The sequence below is a fragment of the Pelophylax lessonae genome, assembly GCF_965119305.1.
Source record: "Pelophylax lessonae genome assembly, chromosome: 5".
Classification (NCBI taxonomy): Eukaryota; Metazoa; Chordata; class Amphibia; order Anura; family Ranidae; genus Pelophylax; species Pelophylax lessonae.
Window position 1 is genome coordinate 13,145,163 of NC_138772.1, and position 22,435 is coordinate 13,167,597.

General features: G+C 46.6%; 1 protein-coding gene across 1 annotated transcript in view; it reads right to left on the minus strand.

Moving 5' to 3' along the window:
• RHPN1 (rhophilin Rho GTPase binding protein 1) overlaps positions 1–22,435 on the minus strand; it is a 150,421-nt gene that overhangs the window by 23,122 nt on the left and 104,864 nt on the right. The window contains exons 10-11 of the mRNA XM_082259091.1: positions 22,183–22,339; positions 5,170–5,289 (exon numbers count right to left, since the gene is read on the minus strand). Of these exons, the coding sequence (XP_082115217.1) occupies positions 5,170–5,289; positions 22,183–22,339 (277 nt within the window). The remainder of the gene's footprint in view (positions 1–5,169; positions 5,290–22,182; positions 22,340–22,435) is intronic.

Consider the following 22,435-nt stretch of genomic DNA (forward strand, 5'->3'; position numbering starts at 1 on the left):
CCATACTGACAGAAAAACACAGAATTGTTGACATTGTTGCAGATTTATTAAAAAAGAAAAACTGAAATATCACATGGTCCTAAGTATTCAGACCCTTTGCTGTGACACTCATATATTTAACTCAGGTGCTTTCCATTTCTTCTGATCATCCTTGAGATGGTTCTACACCTTCATTTGAGTCCAGCTGTGTTTGATTATACTGATTGGACTTGATTAGGAAAGCCACACACCTGTCTATATAAGACCTTCCAGATCACAATGCATGTCAGAGCAAATGAGAATCATGAGGTCAAAGGAACTGCCTGAAGAGCTCAGAGACAGAATTGTGGCAAGGCACAGATCTGGCCAAGGTTACAAAAAGATTTCTGCTGCACTTAAGGTTCCTAAGAGCACAGTGGCCTCCATAATCCTCAAATGGAAGACGTTTGGGATGACCAGAACCCTTCCTAGAGCTGGCCGTCCGGCCAAACTGAGCTATCGGGGGAGAAGAGCCTTGGTGAGAGAGGTAAAGAAGAACCCAAAGATCACTGTGGCTGAGCTCCAGAGATGCAGTCAGGAGATGGGAGAAAGTTGTAGAAAGTCAACCATCACTGCAGCCCTCCACCAGTCGGGGCTTTATGGCAGAGTGGCCCGACGGAAGCCTCTCCTCAGTGTAAGACACATGAAAGCCCGCATGGAGTTTGCTAAAAAAACACCTGAAGGACTCCAAGATGGTGAGAAATAAGATTCTCTGGGCTGATGAGACCAAAATAGAACTTTTTGGCCTTAATTCTAAGCGGTATGTGTGGAGAAAACCAGGCACTGCTTATCACCTGTCCAATACAGTCCCAACAGTGAAGCATGGTGGTGGCAGCATCATGCTGTGGGGGTGTTTTTCAGCTGCAGGGACAGGACGACTGGTTGCAATCGAGGGAAAGATGAATGCGGCCAAGTACAGGGATATCCTGGACAAAAACCTTCTCCGGAGTGCTCTGGACCTCAGACTGGGCCGAAGGTTTACCTTCCAACAAGACAATGACCCTAAGCACACAGCTAAAATAACGAAGGAGTGGCTTCACAACAACTCCGTGACTGTTCTTGAATGGCCCAGCCAGAGCCCTGACTTAAACCCAATTGAGCATCTCTGGAGAGACCTAAAAATGGCTGTCCACCAACGTTTACCATCCAACCTGACAGAACTGGAGAGGATCTGCAAGGAGGAATGGCAGAGGATCCCCAAATCCAGGTGTGAAAGACTTGTTGCATCTTTCCCAAAAAGACTCCTGGCTGTATTAGATCAAAAGGGGGCTTCTACTAAATACTGAGCAAAGGGTCTGAATACTTAGGACCATGTGATATTTCAGTTTTTCTTTTTTAATAAATCTGCAACAATGTCAACAATTCTGTGTTTTTCTGTCAGTATGGGGTGCTATGTGTACATTCATGAGGAAGAAGAATGAACTTTAATGATTTTAGCAAATGGCTGCAATATAACAAAGAGTGAAAAATTTAAGGGGGTCTGAATACTTTCCGTACCCACTGTATATATCTACATTACGGTCACCTTGGCATAGCAGAGTCAATTTACCCTAAACTACATTATGGGCACCTTGGCATGGAAGAGTTTGGTCACCCTGGCATAGTAGAGTCAGTTCACCTAAACTACATTACGGTCACCTTGGTATGGCAGGGTCTGGTCACCTAAACTGCCTAACTGCTGTTCTCCATGTTTCAGGAAAATGTGCTCACAGCAGAGGCATGCCAAGGGGGTGGAGAGCTGGGTGGAGAGCTGGGTGGAGAGTTGTGCTGTTTGAGCTGATCAGGAGCAACTAAACGCTTGTAAAACGCCTGTGAAACGCCAAATATCACTTTACATTGAGGTCTATGGGACAAAATGCCTGTGATCTGCCCAAAAAGAAGCTCAAGTACTTTTTTGAGCGTTGGGCGTTTTCCTTAGGGCGTCAAAACGCTCAGATGTGAACAGGGGTCATTGCAATGAATGGGATTTGTCTTGTTGGGTGTTTTGAGAGCTGATCAGTGAGCAGAAAAACGCTCCAAAAACGCCTAGATGTGAACGGAGCCTAATACCAGAAATAATAACATTGTATTCGATTTTTACTCCAGGAGAATATAATTTGTTTGGAAATTCTAGAGAAAAGTTTAAATATTGCGTTACAATTTACCTAAACCCATTTGATTCATAGTTGACCAAAATGTTCTGAAGATTTTGTTAGCCTAAAATAGGACTAAAACAATTCAGATGATTAAAATACGACTAAAACTAAAATAGCATTAAGATCAAAAGACTAAAACTAAATCGAAAATTTGCTGCCAAAATGAAGACTGATGGCAGCAGGAGGCTCACTATCCGAAGCAGCACTATTGGAACTGGAAGGAACTGCGAGTGTTTCTTGGTTCGTTTGGTGTTTTATAAACACCGGCCCGCATTTTCTGGCACTTTTTGTTTACAAATTCAAATCAGTATTTTTTGCTAGAAAATTACTTGTAACCCCCAAACATTTTATATATTTTTAGCAGAGACCCTTTGGGAATAAAATGGCGATCGTGGCACTTTTTTATGTCACACAGTATCTGTGCAGCGTTTTTTCAAATGCAAAATATCGCATTTATGGGTGTATAACACGCACTTTGTCCCCCTGAAAATAGAGGGGAAATCACGTGTGCCTGTTATAAACCGATATTTTACCTGGGCTGCATCCGAGGGGGGCGACCGCCGCCAGATTACACAGAGCGGCGATCTCCTGTTTACTTGGTGGCCACTGTAATACGAAGTCCCGCCTCCTGTGATAGATATCACATGTCCCGGCATTGGACCAGTGTTCTGTCTATCCCAGGAGAAGGTCCAGGAGGCGGGACTTCGTATTACAGCGGCCATCGAACAGGAGATCCCCACTCTGTAATCCGGCGTCACTGCATTGATGGGCACTAAACAGGCTGCATTGATGAACAATGGTGAGGGTGCAGATGAGCAATGATCAGGCTGCGGACTGGCACAAATCAGGCTGCATTGATGGGCAATGGTGAGGCTGCAGATGGGCAATGACCAGGCTGCATCGATGGGCAATGGTGAGGCTGCAGATGGGCAATGACCAGGCTGCATTGATGGGCAATGGTGAGGCTGCAGATGGGCAATGACCAGGCTGCATTGATGGGCAATGGTGAGGCTGCAGATGGGCAATGACCAGGCTGCATTGATGGGCAATGGTGAGGCTGCAGATGGGCAATGACCAGGATGCATCGATGGGCAATGGCAAGGGTGCATATGGGCACTTATCAGGCTGCAAAGGTGAGGCTGCAGATGGGCAATGATCAGACTGCATTGATGGGCAATGGCGAGGGTGCAGATGGGCACAGACCAGGCAGCAATGGTGAGGCTGCAGATGGGCAATGACCAGGCTGCATTGATGGGCAATGGCGAGGGTGCATATGGGCACTTATCAGGCTGCAACGTTGAGGCTGCAGATGGGCACTGATCAGGCTGCATTGATGGGCAATGGTTAGTATTTAACTGACCAGGCTGCAATGGTGAGGCTGCAGATGGGCAATGATCAGACTGCATTGATGGGCAATGGCGAGGGTGCAGATGGGCACAGACCAGGCAGCAGTGATGGGCAATGGTGAGGGTGCAGATGGGCAATGATCAGGCTGCAATGAGTTGAAATAGTAAGCATTTAAGTTTTTTTTCTGAAACTTCCCTCTTAAAATTACCCACTTGCCGAACCAGTTGCCGCACTTATACTGTGGCAATTCAGCTCTATTGCGTGAAATGATGTACGTGTAATAGCCAAAGGGGGCGTGCGCAATGTCCACCGGTCACCCGCGATCACTCCCCATAGAGACAGAATGTAGGTCTGCCTTCATGAGAAAGCCAGTTGCTGCCTAAAAAAAAAAAAAAAAAAAAAAAAAAAAATGGGGTTATGGCTGATAGCTTCGGCCATAACCCCAGTAAACCACTTGAAATCCACAACATATACATACATACATACATACACACATATATATATATAGCGGTCAGCAAGTGATTTTAATCCATCTTAAAAACTGTAATGCTCAGAATAGCCACAAGATGGCAGTGTGTGAGCAGAGTGGCAGCAGGAGGCTCATTATCTGAAGTTACAACTTGCAGCATCATTGGAACTGCAAGTGTTTCCTGGTTCACTTAGTGTTATTTTACGTCGCTCTTACTGTCTTCTGTTATTATTCACAACCTAATCCAACAAGTGGCGCAATTTAATCTTTAAAAAAAAAAACACAATTAACAGACTATGACTATGAGCAGAGGTCAGAACTTGCAGAATTGAACGTTGCAGGTTTTTGCACCACTAATGCTACACAAGATGGCTGCAGCCAGAAATGTTAGGGGATGCTTTTCAAAGTGATTTCTCAACAAAATAAAGCATGGAGACATGGATGGATGGATGGATGCATGGAGACATGGATGGGTGGGGACATGGATAGCTGCATAGATACATAGATGGATGAATGGAGACATGGATGGATATATGGATGGACAGATGGAGACATGGATGGGGAGATACATGGATGGAGACATGGATGGATGGAGACATGGAAGGATGGAGACATGGATGGATATATGGATGGACAGATGGAGACATGGATGGGGAGATACATGGATGGAGACATGGATGGATGGATGGAGACATGGAAGGATGGAGACATGGATGGATGGAGACATGGAAGGATGGAGACATGGAAGGATGGAGACATGGAAGGATGGAGACATGGAAGGATGGAGACATGGAGACATGGAAGGATGGAGACATGGATGGATGGAGACATGGATGGATGGAGGATTTTGTTTTGAATATTAAAAATGAAATAAATATTGATTTTGGTTTGCTCAGATACAGTGAAGATCTGCTTTAATTGGAAGGGACGGGGCTCGTCAGGCTTGGGAGGAAAGGACTGGATGATTCTGGATGTCCTCCAGCCAGAAAATGAGGCGTAAAGCTGAAGTCACCTGAGATCTCTGGTCAGACATTCAGTATCGGAAAACTCAGATAGAAAATAGAGCGGAAATGTGCGACGTTGGGAAAGGGAGGATCGGCGTTCTCATAAGAAGATGGTATTAGAAGTTGTGCTGTTTACACAAATATACACCCATGGGTGGGGGGTGGAGGGGAGGTCACGGCAGTCAAGGGTTGTCACCTAGCTTTCTGCTCTCCTCTTGATCCTGCAGCAGGCAGCTGATGGAGGGGCCCTCTGGTGGAGAGGTGTGGAACTGCAGGAGAACCTTCTCGTGTTCAATCAATTCCAATCCGGCCGAGGCTGAAATGAAAAAAAAAAAAAATAGAATTTTGTGCCTGCAGACCAAAAAGAGAAATAATACAGATTTATTTTAAACCCACAGTGCTCTGTTATTTGTAAAGGCTCCAGAAGCTGCGTCCAGCGATTTACACTCACATGCGTATTTATGCGTATACCCGGCTACTAAATGCTGGGGGGCCTCTTCAGAGCCTTACAATGCTGGAGGGCCCCCCCCCCCAGAGACTCACAATGCTGGAGGGCCCCCCCAGAGACTCACAATGCTGGAGGGCCCCCCCAGAGACTCACATTGCCAGATGGGCCTCCAGAGCCTCACACCACTGAGCCTTTATTGCCTTTGCTTATGTGAGTTTGCAATAAGCCTAGTGTTTTATCTATTAAAACTACTGCACTTCGAGGCCCTTTTCTTGTTTTTTTACTTTGTATCATAAAGCCGGAGGGGCAACTCCGAGCCTCGCAATGCCGGAGGGGCTACTCCGAGCCTCCCAATGCCGGAGGGGCTACTCCGAGCCTCGCAATGCCGGAGGGGCTACTCCGAGCCTCCCAATGCCGGAGGGGCTACTCCGAGCCTCCCAATGCCGGAGGGGCTACTCCGAGCCTCCCAATGCCGGAGGGGCTACTCCGAGCCTCCCAATGCCGGAGGGGCTACTCCGAGCCTCCCAATGCCGGAGGGGCTACTCCGAGCCTCCCAATGCCGGAGGGGCTACTCCGAGCCTCCCAATGCCGGAGGGGCAACTCAGAGCCTCACAATGCCGGAGGGGCAACTCAGAGCCTCACAATGCCGGAGGGGCAACTCAGAGCCCCCTCAAAGCCTCACATTATCTAGTAGGAATGCACCGATCCGATATTAGGATCGGATATCGGCCTCGATACTGGCAAAATAGCTGGATCTGGAATCGGTAAAATTAACAGATCCACGGGCCGATCTGGTTTCGTCACAGCAGAACCTACGTCATTCATTAGCTTCATGTGTGTATATGAAAGGGGGGGGGGGGAGGGAGTAACATGGTTAGTACCAGATATAAAGCAAACGGCATATTGGGTAAAAAAGGTAATGAGTATAAATGTATAATATGTAATCTAAGATCCATAAACTAGACATTGCTATTATGTAGCCGATTTGCTAAATGTTACTGACAAGAACAACGGGAAGGGGGGGGGGGGGGGGGAAGGGCGGGACTTTGTATGAGGTGTGCGAGAATAGTTGGCAGATAAACAGTAGAGTCATAAGTGCAAAAAAGCAATTTACTGATCCATATTATCATAGTATATAACAGAACTGTGAATGCATGGTACAAACATTGCAATAGAGAACATAATATTTGACAAATCATGCATAGGATGTGCATTGGAGAGAAATGTATAATAATGGTTATTGCCATGTATAGAATCCAAGTATTACAATTTTGGATGTTTGAAGGATGCACATTAGTAAGCTCGACGCGTATCCTGGATCTATTCCACTTCATCAGGAGCGGGTGCATCTCAAATCCCACTTAACAGTGGAGTCATTAGGGTGAGGTAAAAATGTTGTGGACAATTGTCCAGGTGGGCATGAAGTCTTGGTCGGAAACTGTGGTGGCCTCATCTGCGGCCAGTAGGGGAATTCTAGTGGACACTCAAAAGGGATGTATGAATGGCCCCAATTCATGGGTGGTGAGGATGTCACATGGAACGATCCCAGGGGATTACTATATAAAATAAAATAAATGTGTGATGGGTAATATGTTACTTTGTAAGTGTTGGTATACTCTAGTGACACATATATGGGGAGATCGTACCCATCCCAGAGGGAAAGTAATCATGAAGAAATGCACCTGTGATCCTGTAGGAAAATGCTTCATTTAAAGTTCCAACTTTTTAATCCAATTTTGTTTTTTGTTTTGTTTTTTGTCTTTGATACTCGACAGGGATGGAGTTGTGTGGCTTTGAGATTGGCTTATATGCAGGATTATCAACCTGCATTTGACCATTGTACAGCAACAATGTTGTTTTATCATGCTATGGATGTTCTTTGGCTGGAAGCTTTATCTTTATATTTTTTTATATCTCATTCTGAACAGTTTCCCATTTGGGTTGTTGTCTGGTTCGGGAGCTGCGAGGCACTCCGGGGGGCCTCCCTCCTCCCCCATCGCCCCTGTCTGGACGACGGGAGTCCGGGCGACACTCCCATTTTGTGCATCGGCATCACGCATTCCGCGCCGTGCGTGTGACATCATTAGTGACGCCATCACGCCGACACGTGAAGTCCATCTCGCGCTCAAACATTAGGGGGATATTGTGGTGCTATCATCCTAGACGAGCTATCTTGCCGGTGATGCAGCAGCCTTCTCCCTCCACCGAGCGTGGACGTGATGCTGGGGACCTCATCGTGATCAGCTATGGGTACACCCGTTTGAACACTCCCCACTCACTTCTACTTTTCTCCTTCACTTTGTCTCTTCAGTACTTGGTTTCAACTACCATTCACCATTGACCTTTTTTTTCCCCCATTTTTTCACTATCATGGTTTATTATCTTTCATCATCTTTCACCCTTCGGCACTCAGTTTTCTGGCAATCACAGGTGCATTTCTTCATGATTACTTTCCCTCTGGGATGGGTACTATCTCCCCATATATGTGTCACTAGAGTATTCCAACACTTCCAAAGTAACATATTACCCATCACACATTTATTTCATTTTATATAGTAATCCCCTGGGATCATTCCATGTGATATCCTCACCACCCATGAATTGGGGCCATTCATACATCCCTTTGGAGTGTCCACTTGGAGTGCCCCACTGGCCGCAGACGAGGCCACCACAGTTTCCGACCAAGACTTCATGCCCACCTGGACAATTGTCCACAACATTTTTACCTCACCCTAATGACTCCACTGTTAAGTGAGATTTGAGATGCACCCGCTCCTGATGAAGTGGAATAGATCCAGGATACGCGTCGAGCTTACTAATGTGCATCCTTCAAACATCCAAAATTGTAATACTTGGATTCTATACATGGCAATAACCATTATTATACATTTCTCTCCAATGCACATCCTATGCATGATTTGTCAAATATTATGTTCTCTATTGCAATGTTTGTACCATGCATTCACTGTTATGTTAAATACTATGATGATATGGATCAGTAAATTTTTTGTACTTATGACTCTACTGTTTATCTGCCAACTATTCTCACACACCTCATACAAAGTACCCCCCCCCCTTCCCGTTGTTCTTGTCGGTAACATTTAGCAATCGGCTACATAATACCAATGTCTAGTTAATGGATCTTAGATTACATATTATACATTATACTCATCTTTTTTACCCAATATGCCGTTTGCTTTATATCTGGTACTAACCATGTTACCCCCCCCCCCCCCCCTTTCATATATTCACATTATAAGGGATGGAGGCACATAGTTCCTGTAGGAAAATGCTTCATTTTAAGTCCCAACTTTTTAATCCAATTTTGTTTTTTGTCTTTGAGCTTCACGTGTGTGTCGGACATGGAGCGTGCCAAATAGTTGGCTGTGTGGAGATATTACACGCTTGCCACGCCAACTAGTTCGACGGCTGTTTGCAATGTCTGCAAATAAATGTTTCGAGGGGAGGTGGTATTAAGGCAAAGTTCAATACTGTTACTGTTTGATTACTATTGTATATTCAAGCAATAAACTGTTTTTTTTCTTGTGGCTACATTTTATTCTTTTTAATTTAGAGTTTGACTTTGATTACATAATTTTAGATTTTGAATGCACAATGCACACTGCTAGAGAGGCCCTCGGAACCTCACGCAGCTGTAGGGGCCCCTTAGAGGATCACGCAGCTGGAAGGCCCCCTCCTCAAAGCCTCACATTATCTAGTAGGGATGCACCGATCCGATATTAGGATCGGATATCGGCTTAGATACTGGCTCGATAGCTGGATCTGGGATCGGTAAAATTAACAGATCCACGGGCCGATCCGGTTTCGTCACAGCAGAACCTACGTCATTCATCAGCTTCATGTGTGTGGCTACATTTAATTCTTTTTAATTTTGAGTTTGACTTTGATTACATAATATTTTAGATTTTGAATGCACCATTGTTATAACAAAACAATAGTACCGGATCGGTATCGATAGATACACAAAGCCAGGCATCGGTATCGGGACAAGAAAAGTCGGATCGGTACACCCCCAATATCTAGATGGTCTTCTCAGAGCCTCACGTCAGGATGGGCCCCTTAGAACCTCACACAGCAAGATGGGCCCCTTAGATCCTTGGTGAGACCTGGACAATTACATAAGAATAATCTGGGGCTGGAATGTAGATAAAGAGATTTTGGTGGATAATCTGGGATTTGTACTGCGGTTCAGGATGGACGAAGCGCGGATCAGAACGTGGAGGAATGGGGATTATTGATTGGGCTTTACCCTTTTCACTGACTACGGGATGATATCTGCAGGAACATTCTCGCTGTGTGAGCCGGGAACCTGTGTAACCTTTTCACTGCTGGGTGCCTGGAGACAAGGTGGTGGCACCAGACTATATAACCCTTTCTCTGCCATATCTTAGGGACGGATCAGTGCCAGGGTAAGGCGATGTCTGCAGGGGGGACTTTCTTCAAAACAACAGACAATCTACAATGGAAGAGCTGCTGGATCCTCATTTACAACCCCAACCCCGAAAAAGTGGAGGCGCTATGTAAAATCTACATAAAAACAGAATGCAATCATATGCAAATCCCATAAATCTGGATTTTATTTACAATAGAAAACATTGCATCACATAAATGCTTAAACTGAGAAAAAAAATGGATCTAAGAAAAAAATTAGGTAATTTTGAAATTGATGGCAGCAACACTTCTCAAAAATGTTGGGACAGGGTAACAAAAAGCTGGAAAAGTAAGCGACACTAAAAAGAGCTGGAAGAAAATTTTTGCAACTACAGGTGGTCGGTCCCCGGGTTACAAACATCCGACTTCCAAACGGAGGGAAACAACAGGAAGTGAGAGGAAATCTCCCCCTAGGAAGGGAAATTCACTCCTGGAAGAGTTCTTATGGGAAAAAGGTGTCTCCACTGAAGCTTCATCACCAATCCTTGTTCCCACAACAACCCAAAATTTTCAAAATCCAATTGTCATAGGGACAGAAAGTGAGGTGAAATCTGAACAGGGGCACAGACAGCAAAACAAATGTAACAGGGTGTTAACCCTTCCCTGTGCTATCCAAAAAAACGTAAAAATTATTCTTTTGGCTGGAGCTACACCTAAAAAATGTACCTGTTCCGACTTACAAACAAATCAGACTTCAGAACAAACCTACAGTCCCTATCTTATTTGTAACCCGGGGACCGCCTGTAATAAGGTTTATTGGCAACAGGCCAGTACCATAATTGGGTATAAAAAGAGCATCTTAGAGAGTTAGTGTCTGAGAAGTAAAGATAGGCAGAGGTTCACCAATTTGTGTCTATAAGTTGTCCAACAATTTCAGAAGAATGTTCCTCAACATAAAATTGCAAAGACTTTTGTAGCACCCTCCTAGACATGTACTAGGTATAGAGATATGCCGGTTTTCGGTAATTCGATATATTGCGGTATTGCATACCCACGGTATTGTTATTGTGGCATTTTTAAAATACCGTGTTTCTCTGCTCCTCAAGTCTGACTTTAGAATTGATACATTTCAGTGAGCTGGATGACTCATAAGGGCTCTTTCACACGGTCCGCCTCCGTAGGCGGATCCGTGTTGCTCAGCGGGGATCGCGGAGCCGGAGGATGACAGCTCCGTCTCTGCTCGCAGAGCGGAGAGGGAGGTGTCTAAGCCCCCGCTGCCCTCTATGGGGGATCGGATGAGAGAAGACCGCCTGTCCGCTCTCACCCGATCCGATCCGATTACTGAACGGATGGAAAAATAGGGTTTCCATCCGTCCAGATTTCACGCACAGGATCAGATACGGATGGCAGTGGGTGTCAGCGGAGGTGTCTCCGCTGACACCCGCTGCCCCATAGAGCTGCATGGAGGATCCGATCAGATCCGCCTAAAAAACTGACAGGCGGATCTGATCGGACCGCCCGTGTGAAAGAGCCCTAACTCACTCAGCAGTTCACTCACTCAATAGAAACAGCTCTGGTAATATGATCCTAGAGTGAGAGACTTAGCTCCTCCCTGTAACCAATCAGACGGCTCCCAGCACAACACACCCACATGCTTCTTCCAGGGCTCAGACAGACAAACACTGCTAATACAAGCAAGTTTCTGCAGATAGATCTAGATAGATAGAGATATACACACACACGCCTACATACATACATACATACATACATACATACATGAGCATATTATATACACATACATACATACATACACACACACACACGCATAGCAGCCCACATTACATTATTATATAGCCATCAAGCAGTGTCTGGCCTACCTGGTGGTGACTGGTCCTGGCACTCTGATCCGATGGCCTGGTCTTTAAAGGGGCAAATCCTTGCGGTCCAGAAGTGGTTAAACCTGCAGGAGGACCGGTGTTTTTATCTATAAATGACTTTACTATTGCTTTAGGCCTGGTTCACATGTATGCGGGTTGGCGGTTCACATGTTACGGGATGGGGGCCCACATGTATGCGGGTTGGCGGTTCACATGTATGCGGGTTGGCAGTTCACATGTATGCGGGTTGGCAGTTCACATGTATGCGGGTTGGCAGTTCACATGTATGCGGGTTGGCAGTTCACATGTATGCGGGTTGGCAGTTCACATGTATGCGGGATGGCAGTTCACATGTTACGGGTTGGGGCCCACATGTATGCGGGTTGGGGGCCCACATGTATGCCGGTTGGGGCCCACATGTATGCGGATTGGCGGTTCACATGTTACGGGTTGGCAGTTCACATGTTACGGGTTGGGGGCCCACATGTATGCGGGTTGGGGGCCCACATGTATGCGGATTGGCGGTTCACATGTATGCAGGTTGGCAGTTCACATGTATGCGGGTTGGCAGTTCACATGTATGCGGGTTGGCAGTTCACATGTATGCGGGTTGGCAGTTCACATGTATGCGGGTTGGCAGTTCACATGTTACGGGTTGGGGGCCCACATGTATGCGGGTTGGGGGCCCACATTTGCACAGGCATAGCAGCCCATTGATTTGAATGGGCTTCAGCTGCTATGGCTGCGTTTTCAGCTGAAAAAAGGTGCATGCAGAATTTAAAAAAATGCAGTGGCCATGAAATCCATCCTTCTTTTGCACCATGCGACTTACCTGCAGTTCCTGCACACGCAAACTTTTTTTAAATGCTGGGCCCACGTATATAAAAAACGCAGAAAGCTTGCCAGAGCAGGAACTGCAGGTTAGTCGCATGGTGCAAAAACAGGATGGATTTCAAGGCCACTGAATGTTAAAAAAATGCTGCATGCACCTTTTTTCTGCGGAAAATGAGGGCATAGCAGCCCGTTCAAATCAATGGGCTGCTATGCCTGTGCAAATGTGGGCCGCCAACCTGCATACATGTGAACTGCCAACCCGCATACATGTGAACCGCCAACCCGCATACATGTGAACCACCAACCCGCATACATGTGAACCGCCAACCCGCATACATGTGAACCACCAACCCGCATACATGTGAACCACCAACCCGCATACATGTGAACCGCCAACCCGCATACATGTGAACCGCCAACCCGCATACATGTGAACCAGGCCTAAAGCAATAGTAAAGTAATTTATAAATAACAACACCGGTCCTCCTTCAGGTTTAACCACTTCTTGACCACAAGGATTTGCCCCCTTAATGACCAGGCCATCGGTTCGGAGCTGAGCGCCAGGACCAGTCATCACCAGGTAGGCCAGACACTGCTTGATGACCTATTTTAGGCCTGGTTCACAGAGTCTGTACTGACTGACTATATAATAATGTGCAAAAGTCAACCAAAGCCCCTAAATTCAGCAATGAAATTCAAGTGAGGTAGAAATTTAATGATTTAAATTTAATAATTGAATACCGTGATAATACCGTATACCGTGGCAAAACCTTAATCAATTAATCGCAGCATGGAAATCTTATACCGTCACAAGCCTAACTAGGTAAAAGCATTTGTTGCTTCATCTGCTTATCAGAGGAGCCTGATCTTTAGTTAGGCCTGCTCTCTGTGCTCAGTGTGTATTCATCTGGTCTGAGGGAGTGTCCCCACTGCATCAAAGGGAGGCCCGTTGGACAGTGGAGGAAACCTGGCCAGTGATGCACAAGCTTTTGTAATCATCCCTGTGGGTTGGCACCTGGAGAGGTGCATGATGGGATTGGAAATAAAAGCGGAGAGCACATGTGACAGGGTGTCTTTGGCGGGAAGCAGAGTCCCAGGAGGAGCGTGACGGCTGTCTCTCCTCCTGTCAGCAAGGAAAGTGGTCACAGGCAGTCGGCCTGGGGAACCAAAGTGTGGAGCTGAGCTGTGAGGTCCAGGAGAAACTGACGGTGGAGCAGTGGCCGAGGTTCTTGTGAAAAACAGTGTCCATGAGTAAAAGGGAACTTGCCAGGGGTCTGCCCAGGATGGGGACCACTCCAGGGAGGTCAGTGGACAGAAGTTAGCACACACAGTGGGTCAGAAAGGGGGTGCCAAGTTAGACCCTGAAGAGAAGCTAAAGTACAGTTCATCAGTTAAATCTTCACCTTAGTGGCAAAGTGAAGCAGCAGCCTTGCCGCATCCTCTGCAGTTAGAGGTCCTCAATCTGTGCATCCCTTCTCCCATCCCACTATAAAATAAAAACACAAAAAACCAAATCCCCTGGACTGTTCATTGACTGAGCCAAGTGTAAAGTGAGGAATATTTTACAGACTGTTGCTATGGGTAACCCAGGGGAATCCACTTTAAGCAGCTCCTACGGGGGCAGTGCTACACTTTAAATCTATCATAATATCATGAAAAGATTCAGAGAAGCTGGAGAAATCTCAGTACAAGGGACAAGGCCAAAACGCAATAATGAATGGTGGTGATCTTTGGGTCCTCAGATGGCTCTGCATTAAAAACAGACATGACTCCATGATGGACATCAGTGTATGGGCTCAGGAATACTTCCACAAAACACTGTCTATGACCACAGTTCACCATGCCTTTCAAAAATACAAAGAAAAGCTCCATCATGCACAGAAGAAACCATATCAGAACATGATCCCGAAACACTGCCGTCTTCTCTGGGCAAAAGCTCATTATAAATGGTCTGTTACAAAGTGGAAAACTGCTCTGTGGTCAGACCACTCGAAATTTGACATTCTTTTTGGCAACCATGGGTGCCACGTCCTCTGGATTAAAGAGGAGAGGGCCCTTCTGGATTTTTATCAGCGTTCAGATCAAAACCCGGGATCTCTGATGGTATGGGGAAGGTGGGCATTAGTGTGTATGGAATGGGCAGCTTGTACATCTGGAAAGGCACCATCAATGCTGAAATATATATTCAGTGTTTACAGCAGCATATGATCCCATCCAGATGATGTCTTTTTTCAGGGAAGGCCTTGTATATTTCAGCAGGACAATGCTAAACCGCATACTGCATCTATGACAACAGTATGGATTCTTAGTAGAAGAGTCCGGGAGCTTAACTGGCCTGCTTGCAGTCCAGACCTTTCACCAACTGCAAATACAAATATGACAAAGGCAGCCCAGGACTGTTGAGCAGTTAGAATCCTATATCCAGCAAGAATGGGACAACAACATTCCTCTGCCAAAACTCCAGCAACTGGTCTCCTCAATTCCCAGACATTTACAGAGGGTTTGGTAAAAGTAGAGGGGATGCTACACCGTGCTAAACAAGGCCCTGTCCCAACTTTTTTGAGATGTGTTGCTGCCATCAATTTCAAAATTATCTTATTTTTTTTCTTAATGGTCCATTTTCTCAGTTTAACCACTTCAGTACCGGACACTTTCACCCCCTTCCAGGCCAGGCGAATTTTCAGCTTTCAGAGCTCTCACACTTTGAGTGACAACTACTCAGTCATGCAACACTGCACCCAAAATAACTTTTTTTCATACAAATAGAGCTTTCTTTTGCAGATATTTATCCACCACTGGGTATTTTTATTTTTTGCTAAACAAAAAAATACCGAAAATAAAAAAAAAAAAATGGATTTTTGTAAGATCTTACCGTAAAATCCTTTTCTCTTAGCACATTGACAGACGTAGTCCTCGGTGATACACCACCTTCGGGTTATGTTGCCTCCACAGGAGCAGGACTAGACAGGAAATTAAAAAGCTCTGGCCACACCCTAGGGGCAGTCCCAGAGGGTATATCCTCTCTCTCTCTGCCTCAGCAAATCAGTTATGTGAAAAAGCAGTCTTTAGAGATTTAACCCAACCCAACTCAAAAAACAGAGGGGCGGGGACTACGTCTGTCAATGAGTTAAGAGAAAAGGATTTTACGGTAAGATCTTACAAAAATCCATTTTTCTCTAGCGTTCATTGACAGACGTAGTCCTCGGTGATACACCACCTTCGGGACGTCCCAGAGCAGTATCACAACTGAGGGGTGGGAAAATGAAATCAAATCCCAATCTAGAAGGCCCAACCGGTGCCAACTAGAAGTTTACAATGCTCATCCTTAATGATGAGACTCAACAAAAAAGAGAAAAAATTTTTTTTTTTTTTTTTTCAAACAGAAAAAAACCCTCGAGGTAGACCATCGGTCTCCTCAAATTGCGGCCTGCAAAACCTTGCGGCCAAATGAGGCATCCGCCGATGCCGTCACATCAATTTTATAGAATTTTGTAAAGGTATGTACCGACGACCAGGTGGCCGCCTTACATACCTGGACCACTGACGCCTGATGGCGAAAGGCCCAGGAAGTACTGAGCGCTCGAGTGGAGTGCGCCCTAACAGGGAACGGAGGACTCTGACCCTTAATAGAATAAGCCTGTACCACCGTTTGTCTAATCCATTTGGCAATGGTCGCGGCAGATGCAGGCAAACCCTTTCTGGGGCCATCCGTGATCACAAAAAGTGAATCCGTCTTACGGAATGATTCCGTAGCTTTCAGGTATACCCTGATTGCCCGAACCACATCTAAGGAATGCAACGCATGTTCCCGATGATGCTTGGGCTGAGGACACAAGGAAGGTAGTACAATATCTTCATTCAGATGAAAATCTGAAACCACCTTAGGAAGAAAAGATGGCTTAGGATGAAGTACTACCTTATCCCTATGAATCACTAGGTATGGGGACTGGCATGATAATGCAGCCAGTTCTGACACCCTGCGAGCAGAAGTGATAGCCACCAAGAAGGCCACCTTCTGGGATAAAGTAAACAAGGGAATCTCCCTGATGTTTTCAAAGGAAGGTTTCTGTAGAACCGACAAAACCAAATTAAGATCCCAGGGCGGTAAGGGCGCGCGGACTGGTGGAGCCAGGTGCCGCACCCCCTGGATGAAATTCCGCACCAAGGACTTGGTAGCTAAAGGTTTCTGAAAGAAGATTGCTAATGCTGAAACTTGACCCTTGATGGTGCTCAAGGCTAGCTTCTGCTCAACCCCTTGTTGCAAAAAGGCCAATATTCAAGTCACCGAATAGGTACGTGGAGGAAATCCTAAAGATTCGCACCACGCAATATAAGTCTTCCATGTGTGATAATAGACCTTGCTGGAAGTCGCTTTCCTTGCTTTAATAAGGGTAGGAATGACTGAAGTAGACAAACCTCTGTCCTTCAGTACTTGGGTCTCAATGGCCAGGCCATTAAACCCAGCGACTGTAAAGCATGATGGTAAATTGGTCCTTGAGACCACAGACACTCCCTGAGACGAAGTTCCCACGGAACGTCTGCGACTAGCATGTCCAAGTCGGCCAGGCCGGCTTGAGGAGGCCAGCCTAGAATTTCTAGAACCACTGGCGCTGATAGAATCTGAACCAGGCGTCCCTAGAGGTATCTGGCCCCGACCATCCGAGAAAGTCTGGTCGTTTTCTGTTCCCACACATTTATCAGATACCTGATTGTTATCAGGAAGGGTGATCTTTTCTGGTTGAACCTCAGGGACCGAAGTCACCCGACTAGAGGCTACTTGGCCTATCTGGTCAACCAGATCCGATTCCTGTGAGGTATAGGGACTAATCTTAGGAAAAGGTAAAGGAAAAGATCTATTCAGGGAACGGTAACTACCGCTTCCTGTAGTACTTAAATGTTGGAAGGGAAGAATCGCACCGGTAGTAGTGGTTGATGCTCGATCTAATGTCCTGAATACCGGTGAAAACGTCCCCCCACCCTGAAACCGGGTGGGGGCGCACCTTCAGGCTGTGTACTCCTTTGCTTCGGGTTTGGCTGGGTTGGTCCTCTGCTTGTCCGACCAGCCCTTCTTGAACCCTCCTGGAGGAGTCTTGCCTTTCCCGCTAGTACCAGCCGGGCGCCCTTTATGGGCGGTAAAGAAAGGTCCTCGCTTATTGCGAGGTCCCTTAGCTTTTGCAGCCTGTGGCAAAAAAGTGCTCTTGCCCCCAGTGGCATCCTTAATGATTTCATCTAGGTTGGCCCCAAATAGACGATTCCCCTGAAAAGGGAGATTTGTCAAGGTCTTCTTGGAACCTAGGTCAGCTGACCAGCATTTTAACCACAGCACACGTCTGAGGATCACCGCTGACATAGATGCATGCCCTAATAAGGGAGTAGTGTCCAAGGCTGCGTCACAGATAAACTGTAGCCCTTGTATAATCTGTTCCATCAAATCAGATGTCTCCTGGGGAATATCTTTTCCCCTAAGGTCTTGGCGTACCATTTTCGCCCATTCCGTAAGTGTCTGGGAAACTAGACCAATAACAATTACTGGTCTAAATGCTGACCCTATCAGAGAGAAGATGGTGCGGGACTCTGCTTCCATCTTTCGATCCACCGGATCCTTAAAGGACGAAGTGTCCTCCACTGGGATAACCGTGGCTTTATTCAGCCTGGAAATAGGTGGATCCACCACTGGTGGTACCGTCCATTTCTTAATGATGGATTCCTCAAACGGATAGCGTCTAGCAATACGCTTGGAAATAGTAAAGGTACGTTTGGAATGCTCCCATTCTCCTTTAATCTGATTACCGAAACATTTGGGTACAGGAAAAACCTTCACCGTTTTGATGGGCTTATTAGTACCAAAAGGAATCTCTGTTTCAGTTGCCTCTGCCGGTAAAGCCTCAAGTTTTAAGGTTTCCTGCACTGCCACAACTAGTGCGTCCACCAATGCTTCTTCCTGAATTATAGCAGGAGAAGAAGCGTCCTCCTCACTGTCTGAGGGGGCTTTACCTGGGATAACAGCCCTTGCAGAGGAACCTGAAACTGCAGTGACCATCTCTGAATCTGAGTCAGAGGTGTCAGATAGTATAGGGGTAGGCGGGGGTCGCTTCCTTGACCCCCGTCCCTGACAGGCCGCCTCCACCCGAGCCACCATAGACTCCAAAATTGCTGTAAATGACTCTACACTCTGTGCACCGGCGGGTCCCGTGGCCCCCTCGAGGGAAACAGGTGGGGGAATATGTGTGGCAGGGTCCATGATAATTCCAGTCACTTCCTGGATAATATAATTCAAAAATAAAAAACTTTTTTTTTTTTTTCAGACCCCCAGCGCCACAAAAAGCCCCTTAGTGTTACCTGCTAGGGATCCCTATCGATCGAGAGAGAGAGAGAGATAGACCCCCAGGCTCACCACTTGATGCTCAGAGTTTAACTGCAACAGGTTACAGCGCTGTCTTGACAAACAGGAAGTCTTTTGGCTGGCTGCCCAGGAAGAAAGGAGGCGGCTCCGCCCCTCTGCACGCCTTCCGGCGCCTCCCCAAGCTCCACGAGGTGTTTGGATCACCTCAAACATGGCCGCCCCCATGCTGGAGACACGAGGCTACGCCAAAATGGCGGCTCGTGCGATCCAGCAAAAGAAATGGCGGCGGCCTGTACTGAATAGCGGTGTGCTGCAGGGCACACAACACTCTCTCTGCATGGGGATTTGGCGTGGTTGGCAGTACCGGCCCTGGCGGACCGCATGGCCATTCGGGAGGCCTGCTAATAGCTGGAGATCTGATTAGGAAGGCAGTCTACATGTCCGTGGCTTCTGACTGGTAGGTAGCTTATTCTTATCACCGTAAGATTCCCAGAATGCCACAGATTACATCTTTTTAACATGTATACAATTAGATTGTTAGCTCCCAAACCAAGCCTCCTGGCTTTTTTGCACATAAAATCACACTCAAAATAGGAGGATCTGTGTCATGTTATAGGATAGAGAGGGACTCTATCTTACCATACAGAGAGGGGCCCGCGTTCACCACAAGACCCGTCAGGGGAAAAGGGGGAACATACTACTCACCATACCGGAACCAGGCGGGCACCAACTCCTGACAGTACCCCTCTCCACCGGGGCGGGAGGGCTGTCGACCGATACGGACGCCGTGACTCATGGTCTTTGGCGTTTCAGCGAGACGTTTAACTCGCGGGGTCAGTCCTTTAATGGGACTTTGTCGCGGCCGACCCAGCGCGGAGCTATGGCCTGCACGCGCTCGTAGGCTGAACTGGGGTGACCACCGGATCTCAACATCCAGCCCGTCGCCCAGTTCAGCTTTCTTGCTTGAAGATCTCACAGGAACACTGGAGAAAAAAAGCTGTCTAAAAAATCCTTTAAGAAAAAATTCTTGCCAGGACCTAAGATCCCAGCAAGGTCTAGGTCCTTACTCCTAACTAGACAGAAAATAACTGATTTGCTGAGGCAGAGAGAGAGAGGATATACCCTCTGGGACTGCCCCTAGGGTGTGGCCAGAGCTTTTTAATTTCCTGTCTAGTCCTGCTCCTGTGGAGGCAACATAACCCGAAGGTGGTGTATCACCGAGGACTACGTCTGTCAATGAGCGCTAGAGAAAAAAGTTTTTAGTTTAGTGTGCGCCAACGAGGCTGCACTGATGGGCACCGATGAGGCTGCTCTGATGGGCACCGCTGATGGACACTGCTGAGGCTGCGCTGAAGGGCACCGGTGAGGCTGCGCTGAAGGGCACCAATGGACACTAATAAGGCTTCATGATATTCAGGGCACGGATTATCAGTGTAAACAATGTACTCACTGTGCCCCCACAAATCGGCTCTCCTTTCCTCACTCGCTGTCTGTGTGAGGAAAGGAAAGCCGATAACCGCCAAGTCTGTTTACATTGTGTTAGCTGTGACTGGCCCTTTACCTCAATCTGTGATCCGCTGTGTCCAATGCACATCATGGTCACATAGCGCACCCGATGCATGCCCCAGGACGTCCTCCCAGAACTGGCGAGCCACGCTGTAGCTGTATATCGACTATAGCGTGGTAGGGAAGTGGTTAAACATTTGATATGTTTTTTATTTTCTACTGTGAAAAAACATGGGTTTATGAGGTTTGCAAACGATTGCATTCTGTTTAGATTTTACACAGTGTCAACTTTTTTGGAATTGAGAATGTATTTTACAGTATGAAAAATATAAAGAAGGAGTTGAACACACAAATGTGGAGCGAGAAAACCTAAAACTGAACAGTAACAGAGCTGGGAATTACGGCAGGAAGATCTCACTGTTGGAGCATCCATGACAAAGAAAGCCAAGGGCTGACTCAGCTCACTAGGTTCCAACTGTAACTAAAATTTTGGATGGAAAGTAAAGTAAAGGGAGGTGTTTGCACATAGTCATTGTTTATTTCAGAGTTCCGGTGCAGCTCTGTATGCTATAGCTGCCTCCAATGCAGAAGTCCAAAAATTGAGCCAAAACCTTCCTCCCTCTGTAATGCTGGATTAGGACTTCTTCAAAAGAATGCCAGCATTTGCATATAGAGCTCAATTAATTTCATAACCAAAATATACACAAAAGCCACCTCAAACCCTCTTAGGAGCAGGGTTCATATTACATGTCTGGTGGCCTATAAGGAGCATGTCTTCATAGCACAGGTCTGGTGACCTAAGGAGCAGGGTTCATAATACAGGTCTGGTGGCCTCTAACAAGCAGGGTTTCATATCACAGGTGTGGTGACCTAAGGAGCAGGGTTCATAATACCGGTCTGGTGGCCTTTAGGTAGCAGAGTTTTATATTACAAGTCTGGTGGCCTCTAAGGAGCAGGGATTGTAATACAGGTCTGGTGGCCTCTAATATGTAGGGTTTCATATCACAGGTCTGGTAGCCTCTAAGGAGTAGGGTTCATATAACAGGTCTAGTGGCTTCTAAGTAGTAGTTTCATATTACAGGTCTGGTGGCCTATTAGGAGTAGGGTTCATATCATTAGGTCTGGTAGCCTCTAAGGAGCAGGGTTCATATCACAGGTGTGGTGGCCTCTAAAGAGCAGGGTTCATATCACAGGTGTGGTGGCCTCCATGGAGCATGGTTTCATATCACAGGTGTGGTGGCCTCCAAGGAGTAGGGTTCATATAACAGGTCTACTGGCTTCTAAGTAGCAGTTTCAGATTACAAGTCTGGTGGCCTCTTAGGAGTAGGGTTCATATCATAAGGTCTAGAGGCCTCTAAAGAGCAGGGTTCATATTACAGGTCTGGAGGCCTCTAAAGAGCAGGGTTCATATTACAGGTCTGGAGGCCTCTAAGGAGCAGGGTTCATATCACAGGTCTGGAGGCCTCTAAGGAGCAGGGTTCATATCACAGGTCTGGAGGCCTCTAAAGAGTAGGGTTCATATCACAGGTCTGGAGGCCTCTAAGGAGCAGGGTTCATATTACAGGTCTGGAGGCCTCTAAGGAGCAGGGTTCATATCACAGGTCTGGAGGCCTCTAAGGAGCAGGGTTCATATCACAGGTGTGGTGGCTTCCATGGAGCATGGTTTCATATCACATGCCTAGTAGCCTACAAGGAGCAGGGTTTATATCACAGATCTGCTGGCTTCTAAGGGTTTCATATCACAGAGACTTTGAGGAAACTACCTAGGTCTGGTGGCCTCCAAAGAGAAGAAGAAATGGATCTACTCACTGGTGAAGTCACAGAGGGCGTTGGCCGCGTGGTAGTGGGAAAGTGCTTTGAAATGTTCGGCTTTAACACGCACCATGGTGGTCCATGAGAAAGGCACGTAGTCCTTAACGGGCGGGTGCATCATGGTCCTGTATACCAGCGTGTAAACGTCTTCAACCTGCAGATGAAGATACAGGATTCCCATCTGACATACATGATCTCACTCACTAGGAAACTTTGTCATTCTTAATGATACGAGGCAATCTTTACTACT